The following is a 27985-nucleotide window of genomic DNA, read 5'->3' as shown; positions in this document are numbered from 1 at the left end:
GAAGGGGTCACTACTCTAAATACATGAGAATGAAAAAGTTGACGTGTGCACAGGCATAAAGAGGTGCCAGAGTAGGTTCCCGCACCGTAGTATATAGCAAAAACTCAGCACTGAACTTAACATAAGACAGGTGATTTAATGATGTCCACAAAATAACAGAAACATTTCGGTCCTACATCCGGACCTTCATCAGTCACTACCCGGTATGAACTAATTTAAGAAACATTTAATTCCACAGGGGTTACGTATCCAAATGTTCCCTTCCTTTTCCGTGACTGATATTTTTTCCTCCAAGTGGCAGGAGGTTTGTACTAAAGCTTCATTTCAATTTATGGAACTGCTCATTGATCTTAATAAATCGGTCTCTCTGTTGGAAACCAAAATTGATTGTCTTTTCCTTGATTTTAAGAAGTTGGCTACTACAGAAGATCTTACAGCCTTTAACAACATGATGGATAAAAATTCTGCAGAGTGGGAGACACAGATTAAAATCATTCACACTAAAAAAAAAATCCGTGACAGCACTGACTTCCAACGAAAACCAATCTATAAGTGGAGCCGGTCATTTAACACAAATAGGAATCACAGATCCCCTTCGGTTTCTTCAGTTTCCTCTTCTGGGGAAGCAGCAGACACTTCCCTACGATCTATGCAAACTCATTTTGGTAACTGGAATGTGCAAGTGGGACCAAAAGCCGTCTAGGGCTACGTTCACATTTGCGTTGTGCGCCGCAGCGTCGGCGCCGCAGCGCACAACGCAAACAAAAACGCGGCAAAACGCACGCTAAAACGCTGCGTTTTGCGCCGCATGCGTCGTTTTTGGCCGAAAGTTGGACGCAAAAAAAATGCAACTTGATGCGTTTCTTGCGTCCAACGCTTGCGGCCATGCGGCGCAAAACGCAGCACAACGCATGTCCATGCGCCCCCATGTTAAATATAGGGGCGCATGACGCATGCGGCGCCCGACGCTGCGGCGCTGACTGCAAATGTGAACGTAGCCTAATAATAAACGTGGACCTGCCAACGTACAGAAAATGGATACCCTTAAAAGGAACCTGTCACCCCCCTCAGGCGTTTGTAACTAAAAGAGTCACCTTGTGCAGCACTAATGCTGCATTCTGACAAGGTGGCTTTTTAGTTACAAACGCCTGTACACGCTGAAATAAACACTTATAAAAAGTGCCACCACATACCCTGAATCCGTCCCGGGGGCGGGACTTCCCTTCCTAATGAGACGCCTGCTCTTCCTGCATTATCGTCCCCGGTGCCTGCTGTAAGTACGAAGGGCAGCGCAACTGCGCATGCCCGGAAAAAACTTACGGTGCCGGGGACGATAATGCAGAGGTGGCGCACAGGCCCGGAGTGACGGCTGTGCTGCGTCTCATTAGGAAGGGAAGTCCCGCCCCTGGGACGGATTCAGGGTATGTGGTGGCACTTTTTATAAGTGTTTAATTCAGCGTGTACAGGCGTTTGTAACTAAAAAGCCACCTTGTCAGAATGCAGCATTAGTGCTGCACAAGGTGGCTCTTTAAGTTACAAACGCCTGAGGGGGGTGACGGGTTCCCTTTAAGGTAATACATTTTTATGAGCATGTTCTTAGCCCCGATGAGATTTCCCTGCCTTCTAACAGCTTAACATTTTCCCCAAGCATGCAATTTGATCCATTTCTGACCTTTTATGGACCTACATATGTTTGCACGGTCCCTCCTTTTTAAAAAAATGGCACCATAGTGAAGATATTCAGCAGGCTTTCACCTTACCTGAAGAGCAATTGGCCTTGCAAACTCCGTAGGTGCTGGCATATGAACACACCAACCCCACCTTGGGTAGGCAACCATTCTCTCTGCGTCCTAGGTCCACCAATTTCCCGCCCTTGTTATTATGCCCTACTGTGGAGATCTTTGTCAAGCTTGTTTCTAACGAATTTGATAGGATCTCCACTTCTTCTTTCGGTAACAATCTGTCTAGGACAGAATTAACAGGTCTTAAAAGACTAAAACAACTTAAGGATGTAGTGATTAAACCGGCACACAAGGGCGGGAATATTGTGATTTGGCCTTTTAACCTATAACTAGCTGAGGCCCATCGTATGCTTAGGGACCCTCTTTGCTATAAAAAATTGACTTAATCCCCTTATTTCTTACAAGGAGTAACTAATTAGAATCTTGTAGAGGGCTATAAGTGGTGACGTTATAACTACAAAGGTATGGGACATTTTGGTGGTTAAGGACCCTCTTATTCCAACATTGTATCTCCTCCCCAAGGTACATAAGAACCTGTAAAACCCTCCAGGTAGGCCAATAATCTCTGGGGTGGGTGGGCTTATGGAGGACATCGGCAGGTATATTGACTCGTTTCTCAAGCCCCTGGTGGAGAATATCTCGTCCTATCTGAAGGATACTTCAGATTTCATTATGAAAATTGAGCAGTGACGTATATAATCCGTTACTTGCGCAGGCGCAGTTCGTGGCCTTGCGGACACAAACTGCTCCTGCAAGTGACACTGCCGCGGTGCCTTATGAGATTCAGGGGCAGCGGCCGGAAGTCCCAACTCCCGATTATATCCAGTATGTAGATTGGTCACACAGAGGACACAAGATCTTTCTGATCAAAATGTTTTGAAAAGTAAAAATAATAATTTAGAAATAGTGTTTAATTCGGACACTTTGACAAAATAGGTGTGGTGTTGATGGAGGGAGGGAAAAAAAATATTTCTGTGTGGCCTGACAGCATGGAAATTCGACAGCAAATTCAGTAGCCAGCAAAGTGAATGGGATTGCATGAAATCTCGTCCCCATGCTGCGAAAAATTTTTTGTACAGAATCAATGCGGAATTTGACATTTGCGACACCACATGGTTGAGAGGGCTCTACAGAATGGTGGCTCCGCAGTGTCACAGCCAAGAGCCGCAGTGTGCAGACGTTTATCTTGGCGAACATCCATGTCGCCGGGACACGGACACTGCTTCATGTGTGACCTGTCAGTCAGCAGCGTCACCGGGAGCCTCCCCAAGTAATTACTTGTGGAGGCTCCCGGTGACTGTGGAGGCTGCAGCAGTCACCTGTTCCCTAAGTAGGGGCCAGGTAACTGCGGCATCCTCCACACACCTTGGAAACGCCAGTCAAAAAGGTGACAGCAGTGGGTGGGATGGGGGTGCACAGTGTGGGGGTGACACCATGATACGCTGACTCCTCACCTTCCCTTTAAAGTGGTTTTCCAGGACTTTAACGTCGCTAAGAAATAATTGTGTGGCGCCTCAAGCATCAGAAAATCTCCAGGGAACATGACTCGGGTCGGATTTTACTGATTTAAGGGCACAAAAAATCTAAGTTTGAAAACTGTAAAATTAAAATTTTTGCAAAATTTCTGGTTTCAGAAATAAACGCTAGTCATATTGAATAAATTTTACCAATATCATAAAGTATAAAATGTCACGAAAATCTGTCAGTATCGGCGGGATCCATTGAGGCTCCAGAGCTATAACCTCAAAGGGACAGTGGTCAGAAATGTAAAAATTGCCTTGGTCAATAAGGGGTTAACATTGATAGCCCGTCTTTACCACTGGTTACACCTGCCATCTTGGCTGTTAGCTCTTCCCTGGTGTCAGCTGGAGCTGTGTCCAAGGTCGGGGACAGCACGTCTGTCGGAGCTGTGCAGCGCAGGGACTGACAAGTTCCATCCAACAACTTAAAAGGCGGAGGTGCCAGTGTCGCACCCCCACAGATCACACACAGATGACATACTCTAATGAGAGACCATCAATGTCACGGTCATGGACAACCCGTTTTAAAAAGAGAACAGTTCAAGGGATGAAAGCTCATGCCCACCATGGCAGCGCCTCCATCGCTGCTGCAGCAGATCAGCACCACATCGTCGGCCGTACTGATGACATCTGTACACAAGAGACCCATGAGGACGAGGACCACGAGCCGCTCGTGTTTATTTCGTGGCAGTTGTGAAAATGCAAGAACGGGGATGTTTCAATTCACTGCTTGCAAGCAGCTTCAAAGAGCCATTACTTACGCTCCGCCAGCTGGGCCCACCTTTATGACACAGTTCTAAAAAGTGGGAAAGGCTAAGTGGGAGGGGCGGAGTCTGCTCGCGGTTTAATTAATTAATATAAGCCATAAACTTGATGTAAATTATCTAACGCTGAGGACACGGCCCATTACCGAGAAACCAGCGACTCAGTATCGCAAAAACATAGAAAACATAAATTTGTATTATACAGAAATGACTAAATACAGATATAAAGGGGAAAACCATGGAGCACATAGCGGCGCTCGCTTCTCCAACGGAGCAGATGCGACGTGGAGTCTCCCAACTTCCGAAAGTAGTAGTTGAGTTTGTCACTGAGCTTTTCCCGCAGCTGTAAAGGAAATGGAGGAAGACATTAATGGTGCACACATAGTCTGAGCCCGGCTGCCATGGCTCTAATCCCTCACAGTTTCTGAGTGTGGCATTACGTCACCATGTGTGGCTGTGGGTGGCTGTGGGCGGCTGTGCGTGGCTGTGCTGGGTGCGGCGGCTGTGCTGGGTGCGGCGGCTGTGCTGGGTGCAGTGGCTGTGGACGTAAGCGGCGTAAGTAACAAATAGCTGTGGCATGAAGTGCCACAGCCTCATGGCACAGCAATTTGTTACTTGCGGAGGGTGAGTATACTTACCTGTCCCGTTCCACCGACGCCATTCCGGGCCATGAATATCCCCCTGCTCCCGGAATCGGCGCCTGCGCAGTCCGCGCTTTCCGGCGCCATTTTCTTGAAGACACATTGCAGTGTGTCTTCAAGAAAATGGCGCCGGAAAGCGCGGACTGTGCAGGCGCCTTTTCCGGCACCAGGAGGACAGATTTTCTGTGTCCTCCTGGTGCCGGAAAAGGCGCCTGCGCAGTCCACGCTTTCCGGCGCCATTTTCTTGAAGACACACTGCAATGTGTCTTCAAGAAAATGGCGCCGGAAAGCGCGGACTGCGCAGGCGCCGATTCCGGGAGCAGGGGGATATTCATGGCCCGGAATGGCGTCGGTGGAATGGGACAGGTAAGTATACTCACCCTCCGCCTCCTGGCTCGTCCCTGTTTCTCTGTTGGAGATCGCGGTGTGCATTCAGTGTTTACGCATACCGCGATCTCCTGGGAGCGTCGCTCTGTGGGGTCCAGACTGCGCCGGCGCTTGTGCAGTCTATAAAGGCTTCGGACAGAGTGACGCTCCCAGCGTTATATTATAGATATAGATATATATATATATATATATATATATATATATATATATATATATATATAAAAAAATAAATATGTGTGTGGTAGATAGATAGAACAGCCGGCAACTCCTGTGCGCATACAGTAAAATCACACCGACAGGTTACAATACAATAGATAGAATAGAAATATACACATAGTATAGGTGTGTGTGTGTGTGTGTGTGTATATATATATATATATATATATATATATATATATATATATATATATATATATATATATATATAGTGCCTTGCGAAAGTATTCAGCCCCCTTGAACTTTCCAACCTTTTCCCATATTTCATGCTTCAAACGTAAAGATACCAAATGTAAATTTTTTGATGAAGAATCAACAACAAGTGGAACATCGACGGAGCTCAAAGATGGAAGTGTGAAAGAGGCCTAAGCTGCGGCCACTGCCATTCACGGCTAATCTACAGTATTCTGTAATGCTGTAGATAAGCCTCCGATCTACCCTGAAATAGAATAAAAACAAGATTATACTCACCCGGGAGGGGGGCTGCCCCGTTCGATGGGCATCGCGGTCCGGAGCCTCCCATCTTCATATGATGACGTCCTATTCCTTGCTTCGTGTCGCGTCTCCTGCGCAGCCGTACTGATCTGCCCTGTTGAGGGCACAGCAAAGTACTGCAGTCTCTGGGCCTCTCTGACCTTTCCAGGCACCTGCTCTCTGCTGTAATTTACTCTGTTCTCAACAGGGCAGATAAGTACGCCAGCACAGGAGCCGCGACACAAAGCAAGGAGGAGGACGTCATCGCATGAAGATGGTAGGCGCCGGACCTGAGACACCCATCGGAACAGACCGCCCCAGGGTGAGTATAATAAAACTTGTTTTTGTTCTATTTCAGGTTAGGCCGGGGGCTTATCTGCAGCATTATAGCATACTGTATATAAGCCCTGAAAGGCGGTGTCCGCAGCTCACAGGGACAAACCGACGTGACAGGTTCACTTTAACGAGTGGGGTCACTGTGAGATTTCTGCCCATTGCTATTTCCTGCGCTGCCTTTAATACATTCCCAACCATTGAGTTGCATGTATGTTACAGGCCAGAAGCCGGTGTACGGAGCGGCTCATGATCAGGGCCTGTCACTAAAAAGATATGCTTCCATCCTCCATTTGGCCATGTATGGAGCATACGCTGGGGTCTAAGGCTCAGGCACAACGTACACACCTCTGCCCCACAGCACGAGCTGTCAGCCCTGCAACCCACAGCACGAGCTGTCAGCCCTGCACCCCACTCCATGAGCTGTCAGCCCTGCACCCCACACCAGGAGCTGTCAGCATTGTTCCCCACAGCACGAGCTGTCAGCCCTGCACTCCACGAGCTGTCAGCCCTACACCCCACACCACGAGCTGTCAGCCCTGCACTCCACTCCATGAGCTGTCAGCCCTGCACCCCACAGCACGAGCTGTCAGCATTGTTCCCCACAGCACGAGCTGTCAGCCCTGCACCCCACTCCATGAGCTGTCAGCCCTGCACCCCACACCACGAGCTGTCAGCCCTGCACCCCACTCCATGAGCTGTCAGCCCTGCACTCCACGAGCTGTCGGCCCTGCACCCCACACCACAAGTAATCGGACTTCCGTCTCACCTGCTGTGATCGGGAATATGCGCAACAGCGTTGTACGACTGGCGGTTGTGTCCGAAATCCAGGTGATGCTTGAAGATACGAGTCCTCAAAGTTGCCTACAATCAGGAGACATCTGGTCACTCACCCAAAAATATCATAGATACATAGAGAAGGAGACGAGAGCTTGTACATGGCATTACCTGACTTTTCAGGTCATCCACAGTCTCCGAAATAGCCAATGTTGCTAATTGAATCAGCAGCTCTGGCAAATCCACACGTTCCAGGAGATGCAGCACCTGGGAATACAGGCAACAGCTTACTACAGGCAGAATACGGATCCGCTGGGAATAAACAACAGATTACTACAGGCAGGATAGGGATCCGCTGGGAATAAACGCAACAATTCACTACAGGCAGAATTACGGATCCGCTGGGAATAAACAACAGATTACTACAGGCAGGATAGGGATCCGCTGGGAATACAGGCAAAAATTTACTACAGGCAGAATACGGATCCGCTGGGAATAAACAACAGATTACTACAGGCAGGATAGGGATCCGCTGGGAATAAACAACAGATTACTACAGGCAGGATAGGGATCCGCTGGGAATACAGGCAAAAATTTACTACAGGCAGAATACGGATCCGCTGGGAATAAACAACAGATTACTACAGGCAGGATAGGGATCCGCTGGGAATAAACGCAACAATTCACTACAGGCAGAATTACGGATCCGCTGGGAATAAACAACAGATTACTACAGGCAGGATAGGGATCCGCTGGGAATAAACGCAACAATTCACTACAGGCAGAATTACGGATCCGCTGGGAATAAACAACAGATTACTACAGGCAGGATAGGGATCCGCTGGGAATAAACGCAACAATTCACTACAGGCAGAATTACGGATCCGCTGGGAATAAACAACAGATTACTACAGGCAGGATAGGGATCCGCTGGGAATAAACGCAACAATTCACTACAGGCAGAATTACGGATCCGCTGGGAATAAACAACAGATTACTACAGGCAGGATAGGGATCCGCGATCCTGAATGCGCGCTTCCTTACATTCGAAATGCGCGCCGAAAGGCATAAATGCGCGCTCCTGAATGCGCGCCGGCAGAAATGCGGGAATTGCGCGTCGCCAGAAATGCGCGCTCCTGAATGTGGCTGTGCTCCTTCCATATTGCAAGCCTGTCTCAGGAGCAGAGCGCGCTCCTAAATGCGCCGCCTTCATGCAGCCTGATGAACCAATCAGCGCTGCAGCTCACGAAGACTGCCACTCCCCTGACACGCCCACAACACAATCAACCTGCGAAGTCAAAACTCGCGTCCGGGAAGGGCCTCGGCAGCTCCCGCCACCTCCGCGATGTGTGCACTCCGGACTCTTCTTTACCTCACATTAGTCGCCGTTATTACCAGCTGCACATGGCTCTAGTCTTCAATAGGAAAAAAAATACATCACTATTTTCACTTGTTAAAGGGATTGAGCAGATAACGTTACAAGGCAGTGGACAATCCCTTTAAATGCCAGTCAAGCAGCTTCCACCATCGTTTGTGTCTTTCTTAAACTGCTAATAATTAATATCACTAATAAGTTAAGTTGATTTCTTGGTCGTTAAGTTTCTTAGTCACAAGACTTTATTTTCTTGTATTTTACAAGTTTAAAGAGATATTCCCATTTCCAGGAGCCTATCCCGACATGTAGGAGGTGTAATAATAATATTCACAAAAAGCTAATCAGAAGAACTATGCTGCATTTCTAATAGGAGGAATTTGCTAATATTATTACAACTACTGTACGTATTGGGATAGGGTCTTGGAGCTGGGACTACCCCTTTCATAAGTAGCAGAACTGATCACCATAATAAAATGCAATGTGGTGAGGAGCCCGGATGTGAATACATCTAAACGGATCCTGTCCTGTCCCCTTGCTACTAACCTGCAGCTGTGTAAATATAAAACTTCAATTTTATAAAATATATCTAAAACCAAAAAACACAAAAAAATGTGAATTAACACCAACACCAATGCAGTAAAATCTAGAAGCACCCGGGGGAGGTGCCTGTCACACCCTGCCTGACTGCGGAGGTTGGCACCCTATAACCTGCGCTTTGGCGCCCCCGCTCGTCCATGGCTCTCCCTATCTGCCCTATTGTACCCAACAATGGCAGGGGAGTGAAAAAGGTACCGAAAGGGTGAAAAGATAGTTAAGGAGACTTAAGGTACCTTCACACGAAACGACTCTACAACGAGAACGACAACGATCTGATCGCTGCAGCGTCGCTGTTTACATCGCTGTAGAGATGTCAAACACAGCAGCTCCAGAACGACGCAGGAGCGATCCTGTGACGTAGCGGTGACGCACTTATCGTTCTCACAGGTCGTTAGCTCCATGTTTAACATTGCTGGCATCGTTGCTTTTGCTGTCAAACACGACGATACACGCCGATCTGACGACCAAATAAAGTTCTGGACTTCTAGCTCCGACCAGCGATATCACAGCAGGATCCAGATCGCTGCTGCGTGTCAAACACAACGATATCGCTATCCAGGACGCTGCAACGTCACGGATCGTTGTCGTTCTCGTTGTAAAGTCGTTTCGTGTGAAGGTACCTATAGAGTTGTGCTGTTTGTCTTTTAATTATAGGCTCATCAATAAAGCTAGATGTAACTTATCTACTGGCTGCACTAGATATAGGTTATTCTGTAGATGTCTTCTTGTGTGGACACCTAATTACTGACTATACGTCTATACGTATACGTTTGGCCACCAAGTGGAGTTTAGGCTACTTTCACACTGGCTGCTTTCACTACTTTCTGTAGACGTCGAAAAGCATCGTTTTGTGAAAAAAACGCATCCTGCAAAATGTCCCGCAGCATGCGTTTTTTTCCCATAGACTTGTATTGGCAATGCATTGCGACGGATTGTCATACGTCGTGTACGACGGATGCGTCGAAAATTGGCGACACGTTGTCGGGAAAAAAATGTTGATTGTAACGTTTTTTGTCTCCGCCTAAAAAACGTGTCGCGGCGCATCCTGCGGCATGCGTCGTTGGCTACAATGGAAGCCTATGGACGCAGGATCCGTCGAGACACGTCGTACGACGCAATGCAGCCCTGCAATACGTTTTTTTACTCTGAGCATGCTCAGAAGCAGGATTTTGTTGCCAATTGGCCAGACACCCCCAAATCTATATAAACCTGGCCTGGGCCTTGAACCCCACATATGCCAGCAAGAACCCTACAGAGAAGAAGACTGCCAGCAAGACCCCAGCCACTATAGAGCCAGTGTGATTATTGCCATTTTTGTGTGCATGTGCATTTGTGTCTGTATGAGGTACTGACTACAGCAAGAGCTTAAAACCTGAATATAACCTGAGGCCTGCCATCGACCTGCAACAGCCAGTGCTCTGCTAGAGTCCAGATCCACCCTGAGGCCTGCCACTGTAAAGTATGTATTTACCAAGTATAGTGGTCTGTGCAGCATGTGGCTTCAATGTGTGAGCGTGTGTCTTTTTTTTTTTTTTGTTCATGGAAATGGTTAGGTGCAGCGGGTGTATTTGTTTTTGGCTACGTTCACACGTTCAGTTTTTTCATCAGTTTTTTTTCCTGTCCTGTTTTGAAAAACCGCAGCTAAAATTCAGCGCTGATTTTAGCTGCGGATTTTGATCCTTTTTCTTCTGCGGATTCCACTGCGGGTTTCCAAATGCAGTTTCCTATTGGTGCTGCTGGAAACCCGCAGCGGAATCCGGAGAAAGAATTGACATGGTACTTCTTTTTTCCGCAGGCAAATCCGCGCGGATTTTCCTGGGGAAAAAAGGATCGTCGGCACAGCGGATTTTGTTTTCCATTGGGTTACATTGTACTGTAACCTACATGGAAAACGGATGCGGATCCGCAGCTGAAATTCCGCTCCGGATCCGCACCAAAAAACGCACCGTGTGAACATAGCCTTTGGGTTTGGGTGTTCACCTTCCTGAACATTGCTCACATCATTTTAGCAGGGTGGTTATCGTTAGACTACCCCCCGAACTAGGTACTGTTTAACTATAAATTCATTATACTTACAGATACACCAGGTACCTCCTACAGGGACCACCCTGACGTACCCACATCTCTAAATCTTTCAAAGTAAGTTTTGAAGACCCTAAATCTGCTACTTCAATGTGTAGAGCAGATTGCAAGTGTCTTTTAACTTAGAGCCACCAGGGACCACGGCCACCCCACAGGGACCACCCAGTGATCCCACAGCCACAATGTCCTCTTCTGACAGCCCTCCTCCACAGCAACAGCGTGTATCGTTAAGTTAACCTAAAAATTTGAATTTTTTTTTTTTTTCCATTTAAATTTTTGTTAATCACTACATGCATTAATTATGTTTAAACAGGAAGCTGAATCAGATGAGGAGCTATCAGAAGGGGTCGAGACAGGTGGAGAGATGCAAGTTGTGGAGGAACCAAGTGTAAGTAGTGGCGAAACAGTTGCTTCACACATCACACTGCACCAAACACAAAACAGATCTTCATACATAACTGAACACATAAAACATATGCCTACATTAAAGATAATAATTTTCCTTTTTTTCAGTCTCCTGCTGCACATTCACAACACCGTGAAGGTTCTCCCAGCCGCTCCCAGAGTCGGCGTAATCGTCGCCGCGGTCGGCCATCAGTGAGGTTTTTTTTTTTGTTTTGGTTTGTTTTTTGGATTCTATTGGCACTTTTTTTTGTTTCAGTGTACTAATTTTTTTTTTTTTTGTTTTTATTCTTCTTTTTTTCAGTCTTCACAGCGTGCTCCCGCCGAAGAACTGGATGAGACAATAGATGTGGACCACCTCATTGACGAGGTTTGCGAGCGGGAGCCGCTGTGGAACATGGCTGACCGCAGGCATGCTGACACCCATGTCACCCGTCGGCTCTGGGAGGAAGTATGCCAGAATGTGTTGCCGAGGTGGGAGGACCTTCATCCACAGCAGCAGAGCAAACAATGTAAGTATTCACTTTTCAGTGATGTTTTGAGCTGACTGTAATGTATTTAATTTAACAATTTTTTTTCCTTTTCATTCTTGTCTTCACAGGTGGAAAGGTTAGGAAGCGGTGGCGGTCACTGAGGGATCGCTACAAGAGGGAGTTTAACCAGGAGATGCAGGCCCTGAGTGGCTCAGCAGGAAGGAGGACTTGGTATAAACACAGCCCTGCCCTCTCCTTTTTTGGGAGAGCAAGTGACTGCTGGTTTCAACATGGTGCAATCACGCATCAGTGAAACGAGCCGTGAAACCAGCAGTCGCTTGGATAGACTGCATTCAGATGTAAGTCAATCTCCAGCCAACCTTTTTTTTCCAATCCATGCTCAAGAGCATGGAAAAGCTTTCTTTTGAGCAACAGATGCGGGTAATGAATAGCTGCCATAATGCTCTACTTAAGGCCCTGTCCGAACCCCAAACTACCCCCACACCTCCCCACACATCCACTACATTTCCACCCCAGGCCCCATTTCAACACCAGGCCCCCCATTACCAAACCCATTCCCAATACACAAGGCAATCCCAATACCCAACCCAGTCCCAATTCCCATCCCGGCCCCCAAACCAAATGCCTTCCCCACTGTTTTCTTCCTTGCCCAGCTTTCCTTCCCCATTAAGTATGCCACCTACCCCAACACCACCCCCCTCTGGTCAGCTTCCTGCTTTTACACCCCCCCTTCCACTGCACCCCAACCAAGTAGGCTTTCCCCTCCTATCGACGTGGTCCAACCTTCCAGCCCCTCCTCCGCTCGTGTCTCCACCCCACACTTTGAAGATTTGTAATAAAAACGCGTTGTTTTTAAAAAATGTTACTTTTTCATGGTACTTTTTGACAAGTTTAAGAAAAAAAAAAGTTGAAAATAACCAAAAAATGTAAATGTTTTTTACCACAAAAAAAAAATAATTTAAAAAAATAAATACAATAAAATTCAGTTTGATTTAAATTCTACTCTTTGTGTCTGTGCATTCATTGAGGTAATATGGTAACTTAAAAAAAGGTAAAATAAAAATAAACACCACACGTTTGAAAGGTATAATATATTGGGTTTATTACCAAGAAAACCACACTTTTGGAGCTTTTTTTTTTTTTTTTTTTTTTTTTTTTGGGGGGGGGGGGGAACACAATTTTTACATAAACATTAAACCATGAAAAACATGTCACACAATGGTGTCTTGCCATGGAACCCTCCCAACAGGTGACACAATGTACTCCGCAAAGCGGTCCCTCATTCTGGTAACAGAACCTGTGGAGCGAACAGAGCTGCTGCGGTAATCCCACAAGGTTGTCTCCAATTCTTCTTCATCGACGGAAACAGGCTCCTTGGAAAGTATAAAGTTATAGAGCACCACACAGGCCTTAACAACCTCGTCTATTGTTTGGGTTTGCAGTTTTATTGCAGTCAGCAGAACTCTCCACTTTGCCGTCAATATGCCAAAAGCACACTCAACCACTCGTCTGGCTCGAGTAAGGCGGTAATTAAATAACCGTTTAGTACGGTTTAAGTCACGGCTACCATATGGTTTAAGTAGGTGCGGCGCTAGCTGAAAAGCCTCATCACCAACACATACATATGGCATGGGTGGTCCACTTGTTCCCGGGAGTGGTCTGGCTGGCGGGAAATCATATGTATCTCCATACAGGCAACAGCCCATCGGAGAGTTTTTAAATACTTGTGAGTCGTTGGACCGGCCATAGGCTCCTATGTCCACAGCAAGGAATTTGCAGTTGGCGTCTGCTATAGCCATGAGTACAATGGAAAAGTACTTCATATAGTTGTAGTACTCAGAGCCTGTTCCTGCCGGTTTAGCAATCCGTATGTGTTTCCCGTCGACGGCACCAACACAATTTGGGAAATGGCAAATTTGCTCAAACTGTTCGGCACTTGTCAGCCAGATGTTCATTGTCGGTTGGGGGATATACTCCTGCTGTAAAGTATCCCAGATAGCCCGACAGGTCTCTTTCACTATTCCGGAAATTGTGGAAATGCCAAGCCGGAATTGATAATGGAGTGAAGTCAGAGATTCACCCATAGCTAGGAAGCTGTAGAAAAAAAAAAAAATGTTAGAAAAAATTGCACAGACCAACAACATTTTACATTTTTTTGTTTCATGGTAAAGTTTCAATAAATGGCACTGTGGAAATTTTTGTTCTGACGGGACGCACAATAAAACCTGCATGAAACAGGTGTAAAACAGTGGAATGGCCACAAACAATAAAAAAAATCATGCTGCAGAAAATGCGACGCAATGTTTCAGCGCAGTATTAGGCCATGTTCACACGCAGCTTTTACTGCGGATCCGCGGCGTTTTTGACTCTGCGGATCCGCAGCAGTTTTCCATGCGGTGTACAATACCATGTAAACCTATGGAAAATAAAAACCGCTGTGCACATGCTGCGGAAAAAAACGAGCGGAAACGCAGCAGTTTATTTTCCGCAGCATGTCAATTCTTTGTGCGGATTCCACAGCGGTTTTACACCTGCTCCATAATAGAAAACCGCAGTAGAATCCGCACAAAAACCGTGGTAAATTCGCAGTAAAAACAGTGTTTTTGCCCTGCGGATTTATCAAAATCAGTGCGGAAAAATCCGCACACATTCCACAGCGTGTGCACATAGCCTTATGCATTCCTAAAAAGACAAGACACCACCGGATCACAGGTCAAAGGGTGTCCACAATGCCTCTATCTGCCTCATTATAAGGAATCTTCCGCCAGAAATTCTGGCTGATTCACATATTTCAGAGATTTACATGGAAATCTCGGTGTAAGTGCTCAGCACAGTGCAAAGGATAAATGTGCGCCGAGCCTTGCTGCAATCTTTGGGAGGCAGGATGAAAAAATCAACTCAATGTGATGAATTGATTTCATTTTTTACGCCGTTCCTCGTGCAGTATGAGTGATTAGGTAAGTTTTTTCTTTGGGTCGGTGCGATTACAGCGATACCAGGTTTATATCGGGTTTTATGTTTGGCTGCTGTCACACACTAAAAAATGCTTTTTATTACAAAAACTAGTTTTTGCATCACCATATTTTGAGAGCTATAATTTTTCCATATTTTGGCCAACAGAGTCATGTGAGGTCTTGTTTTTTGCGGGACGAGTTGATGTTTTTATTGGTACCATTTTCGGGCACATGATATTTTTTGATCACTTCTATTCTGATTTTAGGAGGCAGAATGAACAAAAAACAGCAATTCAGGAATTACTTTTTTGGGGTGGTTTATGCTGTTTCTTGTGTGGTAAAATTGATAAGGCAGTTTTATTCTTCGGGTCAGTATGATTACAGCGATACCTCAATTACCATATTTTTCGGACTACAAGATGCACTTTTTCCCCCCAAAAAAAGGGGGGAAAATGGGGGGTGCGTCTAATAGTCGCAATGCAGGCTTACCGTGGCGGCAGAGGTGTGGCGGCAGAGGTGCGGCGGCAGAGGTGTGGCAGCAGAGGTGCGGAGATGAGGAGGCGCAGTGAGCGGGGTCCCTTTTCCCGGTGAGGTGATGCAGCAGCCCGGTAAGGCAGCAGAGCCGGGTGAATCCTGTTGTTATCGGTGGGCGCGGCCATCTTCTTGAGGCCGCGCGTTCGCAGATGGAGCTCTGCTGCCCGGGGCTTCAGGAAAATGGCCGCGGGATGCCGCGCGTGCGCAGATGGGGATCGCGGCGGCCATTTTCCTGAAGCCCCGGGCAGCAGAGCTCCATCTGCGAACGCGCGGCCTCAGGAAGATGGCCGCGCCCACCGATATCAAAAGGATTCACCCGGCTCTGCTGCATTACCGGGCTGCTGCATCACCTCACCGGGACTTTGGACTCTGTATACCGTACTCCATCCTTTTGCTTCCCAGGATGGGTGCAGCAAGGTTCAGGAAGGATCTCGTGGGCACATGGACTGGAGATGATGGAGGTAGTGGTGTACATTGTGAAGCGAGTATTCCACAGGAGATCAGATGTCTGAGTCCTTGCCGCTTCCCGGCGCTCCTCAGCACCGCATGGCACGGCCAGCTCTCCGCCTCCAGCAGGGCTCGCAGCAGTACAGAGGCGCTTTTCCCGCAGTGTCCGGTCATGGCGGCTGTGTCTCGGTAGCGGAGCTCCTCACTTATTACCGGCTTCTGAAATAAATATTGCGCTGAGGAGCGCCGGGAAGCGGCAAGGACTCAGACATCTGAGCTCCTGTGGAATACTCGCTTCACAATGTACACCACTACCTCCATCATCTCCAGTCCATGTGCCCACGAGATCCTTCCATCACCTCACCGGGGAAAGGGACCCCTCTCACGCCATACCTCTCACTGTGCCTCCTCATCCCAGCACCTCTGTCGGTAACCACTGCTGCCACCCTCCCATGGACACCAGGCCGTGGCATCGCCCACCTAAGCAGGAAGGGACCCTGCTCAGGTGCACGCCGTACCGCATCACCCCACCTCTGCCGCCACCATGCCTCCTGTGACCCTGCTCTGCCACCACCAGCCCTCAGGTAAGATACTGTAAATTCGGACAATAAGACGGACCCCCATCTTGTAAAAAACCTTTTTTTCTGCAATTTTCACCCCAAATTTGGGGTGCGCCTTATGGTCCGGTGCGTCTTATAGTCCGCGAAATACGGTATATATTTTTTTATGTTTTGGCGCTTTTACACAATAAAAACTTTTAGAGAAAAAATAATTATTTATGCATCGCTTTATTCTGAGCACTATAACTTTTTTATTTTTCTGCTGATGGAGCTGTATGGCGGCTTTTGTTTTGCAGGACAAGATGATGTTTTCAGCGGTACCATGTTTATTTGTATCCGTCTTATTGATCGTGTTTTATTCCAGTTTTTGTTCGGCAGTATGATGATAAAGCATTTTTTTAAATTTTTTTTATGGTGTTCACTAAAGGCGTTAACTAGTGGGACAGTGTAGGTTGGGTCGTTGTGGACACGGCGATACCAAATAGGTTTACTTTTATTGTGTATTTTTTTGTTAATTTAAATATTTATATAGAGATACAATATCTCTTGATTATTAAAAAAAAATTTTTTTTACAATTATTTAAAAACTTTTTTTATTTTGTCCCACTATGGGACTATCATTTTTTGCAGGCTGATTGCTTCTATAGCATGGGGATGCAGCAGCATCCCCATGCTGTAGAAACTGTCAGCTCTGCAATGACAGACAAACTTGCTCATCATGCACTGGGCATGATCAGCAAGTTTTGTAGGTCTGGTGACCCGGATGTCATCATGACGACATCAGGTCACCATGACAACGATCGGGACCCGCAGTCAACCCTCTGCCGGCTCGCGGAATGCTGCCATCTTGTTTGATCGAACCATTTCACGGGTTAATGTGTCAGAAGCGGTGACCGCTCCTGGCACTTAGTGCTGAGTGTCAGCTGTTAGAATCAGCTGACACCCGGTGGCTATTGCCCGCACACCACCCGTGTGCGCGGGCGATCACGAAGATGTAATAATCTTTCCCTGGTCAAATAGGCCCAGGGCACATGGACGGATTTTTACATCTAATGTCAGAAAGGGGTTAAAAATCATACAATGTGTTTTTCTGTTTGTTTTTTTTATCTTTAGATTCCGTCTCTCGAAGGAAGTGTACCTATGATAAAAATTACAGACCTCTCCATTCTTTGAAGGTGGGAAAACTTGCAAAATCGGCAGAGTATCAAATACTTATTTTCCCCATTATACTCTGGGGCACATTATAAAGTGGGGAACTCTATGGGACCATTATACTGTGGGGCACTATGTGTGACCATTATACTGTAGGGCACTATGTGGGCCCATTATACTGTGGGGCCACTATGTGGGACCATTATACTGTGGGCCACTATGTGGGACCATTATACTGTGGGCCACTATGTGGGACCATTATACTGTGGGGCACTATGTGGGACCATTATACTGTAGGGCACTATGTGGGGCCCTATGTGGGACCATTATACTGTAGGGCATTCTGTGGGGCCACTATGTGGGACCATTATACTGTGGGGCACTATGTGGGACCATTATACTGTAGGGCACTCTGTGGGGCCACTATGTAGGACCATTATACTGTGGGGCACTATGTGGGACCATTATACTGTGGGGCACTATGTGGGACCATTATACTGTAGGGCACTATGTGGGACCATTATACTGTGGGGCAATATATGGGACCATTATACTGTGGGGCACTATGTGGGACCATTATACTGTAGGGCACTATGTGGGACCATTATACTGTAGGGCACTATGTGGGACCATTATACTGTAGGGCACTATGTGGGACCATTATACTGTAGGGCACTATGTGGGACCATTATACTGTGGGGCAATATATGGGACCATTATACCGTGGGGCACTATGTGGGGTGTGGGGCCACTATACAGAGGCGACTCTGATGAATGTAGTTTTTACGTCACCGCTCATCACAGCGCAGGATTTCGTGGAGCGCAGTGGGACCCATAGTGGATGCTGCTACAGCCCATGGAGCTTTGTTCTCTGAGCGGGGCTTCATAGCCTTTGGACGTCTGATTCTGGGATCGCTGTGGAAACGCCATGGACTATGTCGGACCTGTGTGGGAACTATTTGCTTTCTAATAAATTGGTGAACGAGGGTGAGTGTCGTCTTTATTTCTCTCTTTATAGGTTTTTCAAGTTTCCAGTTGAGGACTACAACAGAACTGAATGGGTTTTTTTTATTAAGAAATATATTGGTTAACAAGAAGGAGCATGGCTGGAGTGTTTTTTTAATAACATTTATTTTTCTGTGATTTTTTTTTCATTACTGGATTAGTAATGGGGTTGTCTGATAGACACCTCTCCATTACTAACCCCAGGGCTTGATGGCAGCTGTGATTTTTGACAATTCACAGCTGACATCAACCTCAACTACCATTACCCCAATTACCACCGCACCAGAGCAATCAAAAATCTAACGTGATGCACCACTTCTCGGGCGACTGGGGGCTGGAATTTCTAGGCTGGAAAGATCTCAATAACCAGGGACCTTCCCAGCCTGACATCAGCACTCAGCTGTCTGCTTTACCTTGGCTAGTTATAAAAAAAAAATAGGGGAGATTCCACGTTTTTTTTTCATTTACTAGGGTAAAGAAGGCTAAACATCCTTTAATACCACATGAAAGGCACTAAACGGTTTAAGTATATAAAATATAGGGGGCTTGTGAAATTAAATGTCTACAGGACATCTATGTGGGGCCAATAGTACTATATAGAGGACTATATGGGGAATCTAGGGCGTTCAATAGAATAAAAATTACTTTGTAAGTGCTGCAAAGTTATGAGATACTGTATGCTCTTCCGTAACCCCACTAAATATTTTTTTTTGGGGGGGACAATTAATGTGTTAGGGTATGTTTTCACGTGGCGTATTCCGAGCGCTTTGGATGCAGAGGACACCCGTCCCATCCAAAGCACTGCCAGCTTTTGTACGTGCAGTGATTCCGCATGTGTTCATGTGTACACATGCGGAATCACCGTATCCTATACTTAGAATGGTGCTATTTATCTAGCGGAGACTGAGCGTCTCTGCAAGATAAACAGACATTCTACGGTCTATAAAGACGCCCCACATGTGTGTATATGCAGGTCTGCCTTCTGCGTCTGTGTACGCATATTGGATATGGGATTTCATAAAATCCCCTACACTATGCTGTAACATCTGGACGCTGCGGCTGTATGCAGCATCCAATCCGCCACGTGGAAACATACCCTTACCCTGGTGTGTTCACTTCTATGATAGTATTAATATAATGTACTGAGCAGAGTCACACATTACACCACTGCTCCTACAGAAGTGGACGGAGCGGGGTCACACATTACGCCACTGCTCCTATAGAAGTGGACGGAGCGGGGTCACACATTACGCCACTGCTCCTACAGAAGTGGACGGAGCGGGGTCACACATTACGCCACTGCTCCTTTAGAAGTGGACGGAGTGCGGTCACACATTACGCCACTGCTCCTACAGAAGTGGACGGAGCGGGGTCACACATTACACCACTGCTCCTTTAGAAGTGGATGGAGCGGGGTCACACATTACGCCACTGCTCCTACAGAAGTGGACGGAGCAAGGTCACACATTACATCACTGCTCCTATAGAAGTGGACGGAGCGGGGTCACACATTACGCCACTGCTCCTACGGAAGTGGACGGAGCAGGGTCACACCACTGCTCCTATAGAAGTGGACGGAGCGAGGTCATACATTACATACTGCATATCTAATTCTATCCGGTGTGATACTCTCCACTGAGCTCAATGACTAATCCAAGCATGTGATACACAACACTGAGCACTGTATCTAATACCAGCGTGTTACGCTACGCATATCTAATCACACACGTGATGCACTCCACGTATCTAACCCCTGCTTATAATACAGAGAGCAGCACCAACTAACAGAATTGGTGCTGCCGGCCATCCTCGGTGAGTTTGTCAGTGTCACTGGAAGTCACCAACAAAACGGCTCCGCACGGTGTTCCTAAACATCATCCTCCCTTATCCTTTACAAACACCCAGAAGAGGAGAGAGGTGACATCACACACATCAGCAGATTCAGACCATATTTACTGCAGTCCTAATGTGAGCTTGCAGTACACTAGGTTTTCATACCAAATTTCAGCAGCTGCTCCCCCTGGTGTTCACAAGTGGAAATATTAAATCTTTTAAAGGGAACCTGTCACCCCCAAAATCGAACGTGAGCTAAGCCCACCGGCATCAGGGGCTTATCTACAGCATTCTGTAATTCTGTAGATAAGCCCCCGATGTATCCTGAAAGATGAGAAAAACAGGTTATATTGTACTGACCCAGGGGCGGTCCCTCTGCTGCTCCGGTCCGATGGGTGTCGCGGTCCGGTGGGTGTCGCGGTCCGGTCCCTCCCATCTTCTTACGATGACGTCCTCTTCTTGTCTTCACTCTGCAGCTCTGGCGCAGGCGTACTTTATCTGTCCTGTTGAGGGCAGAGCAAAGTACTGCAGTGCGCAGGCGCTGGGCCTCTCTGACCTTTCCCGGCGCCTGCGCACTGCAGTGCTTTGCCCTCAACAGGGCAGATAAAGTACGCCTGCGCCGGAGCGTGAAGACCAGAAGAGGACGTCATCGTAAGAAAATGGGAGGCCCCGGACCACGACGCCCATCGGATCAGACCGCCCGCCCAGGTGAGTATAATCTAAACTCTTTTTCTCATCTTTCAGGATACATCGGGGGCTTATGTACAGCATTACAGAATGCTGTAGATAAGCCCCTGATGCCGGTGGGCTTAGCTCACCATCGATTTTGGGGGTGACAGGTTCCCTTTAAATATATTTTTCCTATTTTACTTAATTAAAAAAACATTAATACTTTGCCTTTTTTTTCAATTGTTAAAAAAAAATTTTTTGATGTGTAATGTAATGTGTTATGACCACGATTACAGTCAAAAGAGCTATACATGAACAAAACCAATGTTTCTCCTTTTTAAATATGAACAAAACCCTACAGAATATGACTGCATATATATTTAATTGGGTCATTTTTATTAGTCAGGATATCAAGATACAATACAAACATTATTAAAATAATGGAGGATGTCTAATCATGGTGCCCACTGAGGTACATAAGGCTGGAGAAATGCATCCGGAAAAGTCATAAATCTGACTGCAGATGTTATAGGGATTGTATGTGACCGATGAATAAATGACATCGCAGGAATACAGAATACAGTGATGAATGTAAAACAGCCTTCAAAGAATCCACGGCGAAACGTGCGCCGAGGCTATTTACTCTGAAGAAGCCGGAGTCAGTGCGGCGATACGCGTGGGTGTCTATCCCACACTCTCTCCCCTGCCAGCTACTGTGGCTCCATCCAGGACTTGAGGATTCCCACATCTTTTGGTCTGAGTATTGGGGTTTCTGTTTCTTTTTCTTAGGGTCCCTTTCCACTTGCGAGAGAAAAAACGGTCCGTAATCTGGACTGAAAAAACGGATGTAACGTATACAATTGTCATGCGAGTGCAATGCGATTTTTAATCGCATCATCCTTATGACATCCGTATTACTGTTCGATTTTTACGCACCGGTGTCCTTTGAAAAGCCGGCAAATCAGTGCTGTGTACAGTAAAATCACAGACAGGTTAGAATAGAATAGATATATACACATAGAATGTGTATATATACATATATATATATACACTCACCGGCCACTTTATTAGGTACACCATGCTAGTAACGGGTTGGACCCCCTTTTGCCTTCAGAACTGCCTCAATTCTTCGTGGCATAGATTCAACAAGGTGCTGGAAGCATTCCTCAGAGATTTTGGTCCATATTGACATGATGGCATCACACAGTTGCCGCAGATTTGTCGGCTGCACATCCCAAAGATGCTCCATACAAGGCAGGATGGATCCATGCTTTCATGTTGTTTACGCCAAATTCTGACCCTACCATCCGAATGTCGCAGCAGAAATCGAGACTCATCAGACCAAGCAACGTTTTTCCAATCTTCTACTGTCCAATTTCGATGAGCTTGTACAAATTGTAGCCTCAGTTTCCTGTTCTTAGCTGAAAGGAGTGGTACCCGGTGTGGTCTTCTGCTGCTGTAGCCCATCTGCCTCAAAGTTCGACGCACTGTGCGTTCAGAGATGCTCTTAGGCCTACCTTGGTTGTAACGGGTGGCGATTTGAGTCACTGTTGCCTTTCTATCAGCTCGAACCAGTCTGCCCATTCTCCTCTGACCTCTGGCATCAACAAGGCATTTCCGCCCACAGAACTGCCGCTCACTGGATTTTTTTTCTTTTTCGGACCATTCTCTGTAAACCCTAGAGATGGTTGTGCGTGAAAATCCCAGTAGATCAGCAGTTTCTGAAATACTCAGACCAGCCCTTCTGGCACCAACAACCATGCCACGTTCAAAGGCACTCAAATCACCTTTCTTCCCCATACTGATGCTCGGTTTGAACTGCAGGAGATTGTCTTGACCATGTCTACATGCCTAAATGCACTGAGTTGCCGCCATGTGATTGGCTGATTAGAAATTAAGTGTTAACAAGAAGTTGGACAGGTGTACCTAATAAAGTGGCCGGTGAGTGTATATGGAGCGCCCCCACACCGCCGCAGGGGTGAGGGGTACCCGGAGCCAGGCCTCTGGGTCTCAGTCCTGGGGTTGTCACGGTGGCTAGACCCGGTCCGTGGCCCTGTCTGTCAGTGGGGGACGTCCGGTGCAATAAGTGGTGTTGTAACGGTGCAGTTGTGAGGTGCAGGTCGCGGTAAATAACAAGGACACCAGGTTGCAGTCTCTTTACCTCTTTACTGAAGGTTTTTGGAGACCTCAGTCCAGAGCGCTGTTAACTGGGTTGTCAGAGACCGGCCGGTCCAAAGGCACATCAGGAGTTCTCTTTACAGGTGGGAATCAGTGTCTACCTGCTAGCGCTGGGTGTTGTAGTTCTTCCCTGCTGAGCTCCCGGGATAGTCCTCACAACTGTTTCTGTCTGTCTCTGATGTTCGTTTTCTCCGTCCTCCAGATGATATGGTAGGACGCACCCGTATGACGGGGTAGGCCTGGAGTTCTTCCGGGACCCTAGAGTCGCCCCTCTCCCACAGCTGCCTCCGTTGTCTGCTTAGGTGTTAAGTGAGACAGCCAACCTATAATTGGCTGTCCGGCCGTGGTTTGCAGTGTACTTAAAGTCTCTTACTTGCTCGGCGTTCCGGCCACCGACTGTTTGCGCCTCAGAAGGATGTTGCCTCGGTCTAACAGCACGACTCCTTCTGGTTCTAATTCCTCTTTGCTGTATTCCCGTTATTCACTGGTTTGTTCTGCTCTGAGGAGTCTGCCAGGATCCCATCCCTGACAGGTCCTCTCACTAGCTCTTCCCAGCTACTTCTCCCTGTCTTCCTGTCCAACCCCCAGTTTTACCAGAGTTGTGAGGAGTGGCCTACTAGATAGGACCACCCCCCCTGGTGGCCGGAGTATGAAGTGTGGTGTGAGTGTACCTGATCAGAGAAACTCCTTAGTGCAATCAGACGTACCATAGCTCCCCATAGTGGCGGAGCCACAGTACTGCAACAACCAGGACTCTGGGGTGCTGCACTCCCCCCCGGTTAAATCCAGTACTCCGGGACTGGGAAAACAAGAACAATAATACATGTTAACAGGAAACACACAAATTTTTGAAATAGCATAACAATTGAACATAACTATGCTTCCCTTTACGGGAGGTGAGGATTCTTGAACGTTGCAAAAGTTAGGTCATGCACAGTTTATGACTCTCAGTTCAGTGGTTGAAACAGCGGGGACCCCGGGTAAACAAAGGGGTCCCCCTTATGAAAGTTTTTGAGCAATTCACCGTCCATTACTCTAGTGTCCATTTAAAAACCTGTAACAAAAAGATATGCATACAAACATTTTCAATTAAATAGCAGCCCTTATCAATACCTCCAAGTTTTGTAGCGGAGGGGAGTTTGATTTTGAGTGCTGCGTGTGGACCTTCGCAGCGCAGGGGTTGCTATTGGCCTAACAGGACCCGCTATGCTTGCTACCGCTGGTGTAGTGCACTGTCTTCTAGCTACACTTCTAGTGAGTCTGGGTAGCACTGGCAGGTTGGGGCTCTCAGAGCTGCTGCTATCAACAGTGGGTACAGCAGATTCACTGACAGCAGAGGGAGGATTTGCTGGTTCAGCAGTCGGCATGGTGTCATCAGGTAAGGCTTGTTGAGGTAGCGGGGCCGGCTGATCTGATACCACCATTGTTTCTGGTGGGTCCGGCTGTTGGAACATTAGAACAGGCACCGCGATGGCTTGGTTTATCTGAGTCCAGGATTGGGGAAAGTCACCAAGGACGGTATGGAACATTTTCTCCTTTTCCACCGGCGGGGAGATTTCTGGGGTCGTGCCCCTCTCTTTCAACTTATCGGGGCAGACCTTAAGGTGATCCCTGGATACCGCTGTCGAGGTCTCCCCTCTGTCCTTGCTGATGAGACAGACCTTTGTGTTGTCGAAGTCGGATGGCAGGATGGTATACGGTTCCGCTTCCCATTGGTCATCGAGCTTATGTAATCTCCTCTTTCGTTTAAGTACTTGCTCACCAGGTGACAGGGGAATCGCAGGAGCGTGTTGATTGTAGTCCTTTTCTTGTTTCTGCCTAGCCTGGGCGAGACTTCTCTCTACACACTCCTGTACTTCGCGGTATCTTCGCTGCCTTTCTGTATCCCAATCTGCCTCCGGCGAGGTATCTTCGGGTACTAGGACCCCCATGTCCAGATCAACGGGTAACCGACTAGACCTTCCTCGCATCAGGTAAGCTGGAGTACAGTTGGTGGAACTTACTGGGATGTGGTTGTACATATCCACCAGGTCAGGCAACTTTGTCGGCCACAGGTTCCGTTCCTCCACAGGCAAGGTCTTCAATAAATCGATCACTACCTGGTTCATCTTCTCGCATATCCCGTTGGTTTGAGGGTGGTACGGGGTGGTTCTGATCTTCTTACACCCGTACAGCTGGCAGAATTCTTGGAACACTTCTGCTTCAAAGGCAGGTCCCTGGTCGGTCAGTACCTTCTCTGGGTAGCCATGGGGTCTACAAAAGTGCTGCTGGAAGGCCCTGGCGGCAGTCCTGGCCGTTAGATCTTTAACAGGCACAACCACCAAAAACCTGGAGTAGTGGTCCACGATGGTAAGGGCGTAGATATAGCCCGACCGGCTAGGTGTCAGCTTCACATGATCCAGCGCGACCAGTTCAAGCGGCCGTTTGGTGATGATAGGCCGCAGGGGAGCCCGTTGACTGTCACGGTCCTTTCTGCGCAGACTACATGGACCACACTCCCGACACCACTTCTCAATGGTTCTCTTCATGCCAATCCAATAGAACCTCCCTCGGAGTAGCTTCTCCAGCTTCCTCCATCCGAAGTGTCCGGCTCCATCATGGTAGGCTCCCAGAACCATGGGCGCATCTCGCCTTGGCACCACTATCTGCCACACCAATTCATGAGTACGTGGGTCGATGCTCCTCCTGCACAGCTTGCCATCATGGATAAACAGCTTGCTTCTCCCCTTCCACAGCTGTTGGGTTTCTTGTGGATCATCTGGGCCAGGGTGCAACCCAGCCTGCGTCAAGAGCTCCTTCACCTGACGGACCGCGGGGTCACTATCCTGGGTTTCTGCCCATCCGTGGTGGGGCAGGGGATTCAGCGTGGCATCCGGTTGGTTCTTGTGCCTGTTCTTCACATGGTGAGAGTTCTGAGTGGCTTTGGGGCGATGGAAGGCAGGCAGCTCCACCTCTTCAAGTGCCTCTGGGTCTTCTCCCACTTCTGGTAAATTGGGCATTCGGGACAGAGCATCGGCATTGGCATTCTGGTGTCCTGCCCGGTATTTGATGGTGAAATCATAGTTGGACAGCCGGGCCATCCACCGCTGTTCCAAAGCCCCGAGTTTGGCAGTACCCAAATGCGTTAGCGGATTGTTGTCCGTGAACACGGTGAATTTCGCGGAGGCCAGGTAGTGCTTAAACCTCTCTGTCACTGCCCAGACAAGGGCAAGGAATTCCAGTTTGAAGGAACTGTAGTTGTCAGGGTTCCTTTCCGTGGGACGGAGTTTCCTGCTGGCGTAAGCGATCACTCTTTCCTTGCCTTTCTGGACTTGAGACAGCACGGCTCCTAGTCCCACATTACTGGCATCTGTGTACAGCACAAACGGTTGGTCGTATTCGGGGTAAGCCAGTACCTCTTCTCCCGTCAGTGCCGACTTCAAACAGGTGAAGGATTCCTCCAGCTCTTCGTTCCAATCAAAGGGTGTGTTCCTCCCCTTGGTCTTCTTTGGTTGGCCCACCAACAGGTTTTGCAAGGGTGCGGCCTTCTTGGTGAAGTCCTTAATGAACCTCCGGTAATAGCCTACCAGCCCGAGGAACTGCCGGACTTCGTGGAGGTCACTGGGCTTTGGCCAGTCCTTAATCACTGTGACCTTGTCGGGGTCTGGGGCCACTCCTTCAGCGCTCACCACATGGCCCAGGTACTGCACTTTAGGTTTCAGCAGATGACACTTGGACGGTTTCACCTTTAAGCCGAAGTTGGATAGGGCTTCAAACACCTCGGCCAGGTGCTTCAGGTGGTCTTCGTAGGTCTTAGAGAAGACAATGACATCATCCAAATATAGCAGCACGGTTTCAAAGTTCAGGTGTCCCAGGCAGCACTCCATCATCCTCTGGAACGTTCCGGGAGCATTGCACAATCCGAAGGGCATGTAGTTGAACTCACAGAGACCCATTGGCGTCGTGAAGGCCGTCTTCTCTTTGTCCGCCTCCGCTACAGGAACCTGCCAGTACCCACTGGTGAGATCTAAGGTAGAGAAGTAATTAGCAGATTTTAAGGCAGCCAGAGACTCCTCTATCCTAGGCAGTGGGTATGCGTCCTTATGTGTAATGCGATTCAACTGCCTGTAATCAACGCACATCCTCATTGTACCATCTTTCTTTTTAACAAGGACTAACGGAGCTGCCCAGGGGCTACAGCTGTCTCTCACCACCCCAGCCTCCTTCATTTCCCGCAACATGTCCTTGGCACACTGGTAATGAGCTGGGGGTACAGGGCGATATCTCTCTTTTATGGGTCGGTGATCTCCCGTGGGGATGTGATGTTGGATCCCTTTCACCTGCCCAAAATCTGAGGGGTGTTTGCTGAATATCTGCTCGTACTCGTGTACCACCCTGTAGGCCCCCTGTTTTTGATGGGATGGGGTAGAGTCAGTGCCCACATGCAATTCCCGACACCAGTCCTTCGAGGGCTCTGCAGAACCTTTGTTCTCCGCCAAGTTTGACGGGACCAAGGGTTCAGGTGTCTGTATCACATTATTATTGACAGTGAACAATTTGGCGAGCGTGGTATACTTGGTGAGGTGAACCTCTTCCTCCCCACAATTGAGGACACGTACGGGCACTCTCCCCTGACGGACGTCGACCACCCCCCGGGCTGTCAGAACAGTAGGCCTATGGTCTGAATATACGGGTTCTACCAAGGCCTGGTAGTCCCTACCCCTGAGGCCTATGGCTGCTCGACACCATATTAACATTTCACTCTTGGGGGGTATCGCGATGGGGTTTGAATCACTCACAGTGACACGACCAATCTCACCACCAGTCAGCTCTACCTGCTGTCTCTGCATCAGAGCTCTGATTTCCTTCT

General features: G+C 47.8%; 2 protein-coding genes across 2 annotated transcripts; one reads left to right on the top strand and one right to left on the bottom strand.

The window, feature by feature from the left end:
- Positions 1-319: 319 nt before the first annotated feature.
- On the bottom strand, positions 320-8133 carry LOC143775118 (uncharacterized). Its single transcript, XM_077262961.1, has 6 exons — positions 7899-8133; positions 7026-7121; positions 6847-6941; positions 4173-4369; positions 1817-1964; positions 320-464 (listed from the first exon to the last, which is right to left on the bottom strand). Exons 1-6 carry the CDS (start codon positions 8013-8015, stop codon positions 320-322), a joined length of 798 nt encoding a protein of 265 aa, XP_077119076.1. The 5' UTR covers positions 8016-8133.
- A 2669-nt stretch (positions 8134-10802) lies between these two features.
- Positions 10803-12866, top strand: LOC143773878 (uncharacterized). Its single transcript, XM_077261188.1, has 4 exons — positions 10803-11296; positions 11422-11505; positions 11615-11822; positions 11912-12866. Exons 1-4 carry the CDS (start codon positions 11210-11212, stop codon positions 12094-12096), a joined length of 564 nt encoding a protein of 187 aa, XP_077117303.1. The 5' UTR covers positions 10803-11209; the 3' UTR covers positions 12097-12866.
- Positions 12867-27985: the final 15119 nt, after the last annotated feature.

The sequence above is a fragment of the Ranitomeya variabilis genome, chromosome 5, assembly GCF_051348905.1.
Source record: "Ranitomeya variabilis isolate aRanVar5 chromosome 5, aRanVar5.hap1, whole genome shotgun sequence".
Lineage (NCBI taxonomy): Eukaryota > Metazoa > Chordata > Amphibia > Anura > Dendrobatidae > Ranitomeya > Ranitomeya variabilis.
This window is presented reverse-complemented; position numbering and strand designations above follow the sequence as displayed.